The 1,710-nt window shown below is 43.5% G+C and overlaps 1 protein-coding gene across 1 annotated transcript; it reads left to right on the top strand.

Annotated features, from left to right (window-relative positions):
• Positions 1-412: 412 nt before the first annotated feature.
• LOC133298894 (zinc finger protein ZAT10-like) lies at positions 413-1,373 on the top strand. The gene is given in 3 exon segments (XM_061498281.1): positions 413-700; positions 750-771; positions 774-1,373. Coding segments are annotated over 3 exon segments (666 nt in total). The 5' UTR covers positions 413-493; the 3' UTR covers positions 1,211-1,373.
• The last annotated feature ends 337 nt before the right edge of the window (positions 1,374-1,710 follow it).

The raw sequence follows: 1,710 nt of genomic DNA, 5'->3' as shown, positions 1-1,710 counted from the left end.
AAGAGTAAAAAGAAAATTAATAAATAAAGTTCCTTTTTTTACTTTTCGCTGATTTTGACTTTTGAAACTCTGAACTTGACCCGTTTTCCTTAATTCGCTTGCGCTTAGTCTTGTCAGTTCTTCTATTTATCTAATTCTTACTCGCAAAAAAATAAAATAAAAAATTGATATATTAAAAAGTCTTTTTTTTTAATTGACCGAGAAAACAATTCTCATGACTGAAACACGTGCTCCATTATACTCCAACTGTATTCTCTCTGTGAATTTATTTATTTTTTATTTTTAAATCAATAATAATAGTTTCTATTTTTAATTGGGCGCTGCGCCTACTTTCACGCAACTTCCCTCAAACTCTCACCTCTTTATAAACACATCACACCCTTTTTACAGTGTCACACTTCACCTCCAACCACAACACAAGAAGCATAAGCACCTCGCCCTTTCTTTCCCACGTTTTTTTTATCTCAAGTTCCGTGTCGATTACCCATATTAGATGGCTCTCGAAGCTCTCAAATCTCCCACCACCGCCACCCCATCCTTCAATACCCCCTTTGAAGAAGTCAATCTCCGCTACTTAGAGGCACCCTGGGCCAAGCGAAAACGTTCGAAGCGTACCCGAATGGATCACCAGCCTTCAGAGGAAGAGTACCTCGCTCTCTGCCTTATCATGCTCGCTCGCGGCGGCAACAGCGGAGGAACTGTATCCACCGCCAAGCCTGCTCTATCTGATCATGAGTCGGCGCCGCAAGTCACCGCCACCGCCACCGCCAACACCAAGCTCAGTTATAAATGCTCTGTTTGCAACAAAGCGTTTTCCTCTTATCAAGCACTCGGTGGGCACAAGGCCAGCCACCGGAAACTCGCTGGCGGCGGCGCTGCGGAAGATCAGTCAACCTCCTCCGCCGTGACAACCAGTTCCGCATCCAACGGCGGAGGTAAGACCCACGAGTGTTCCATCTGCCACAAGTGTTTCCCCACGGGACAGGCCTTGGGAGGACACAAGCGTTGCCACTACGAAGGAGGTAGTAACAGCGCCGTCACTGCCTCGGAAGGTGTTGGGTCCACCCACACTGGGACCCACAGCCACCCCCGCGACTTCGATCTCAACCTTCCGGCTTTTCCGGACTTCTCAACCAAGTTCTTCGTGGACGACGAGGTCTCCAGCCCTCTACCAGTGAAGAAGCCCAAGATTGAATTCCCTCACTACTGATGAATTCCAAATTAATCAGTGATTATTTTTTTTACTTTTTTTTTTTCAGTTGTTTAGTATTAATTTGTTACGGTACATACTATTTGGATCTTGTTAATTCGTTGGTTTTAGATTCTAAATTTTAATTTGGTAGTGCTTATTCAATTCAATTTATTTATTTTTATTGGTGGAAATCTATCTTAACTTGTCTTTATCATATTCATATCCATGCGTAATTGTAATGAATGATTGAGTATTAGGACGTGGAATCGCCATCACGAAACAGCAGATCCGCGTGATCGGTGCTGCAATAACGGCAGTGCCTCTTGGTTTGAGTTTTGTTTGTTGACGTCACTTGCGCATGTTTCTTTCTTTATGTGTGCGCGCGTGACGGGCGGTTTTACTGTTTGAATAGTACACACCAGAAAGCTAGGGTCCCCCTTCTACTAAAAACTTATTATCTTAATGATTGAGATTGCTGTGAGCTAGTAGTGATTCAATTCAACAATAACTTAGTAGCT

The sequence above is a fragment of the Gastrolobium bilobum genome, unplaced genomic scaffold, assembly GCF_033153095.1.
Source record: "Gastrolobium bilobum isolate Gb01-03AN ecotype WA unplaced genomic scaffold, APGP_CSIRO_Gbil_v1 utg46590, whole genome shotgun sequence".
NCBI classification, from domain to species: Eukaryota; Viridiplantae; Streptophyta; class Magnoliopsida; order Fabales; family Fabaceae; genus Gastrolobium; species Gastrolobium bilobum.
The sequence above is the reverse complement of the archived record's forward strand: the minus strand, read 5'-3'. Positions and strand labels throughout refer to the sequence as shown.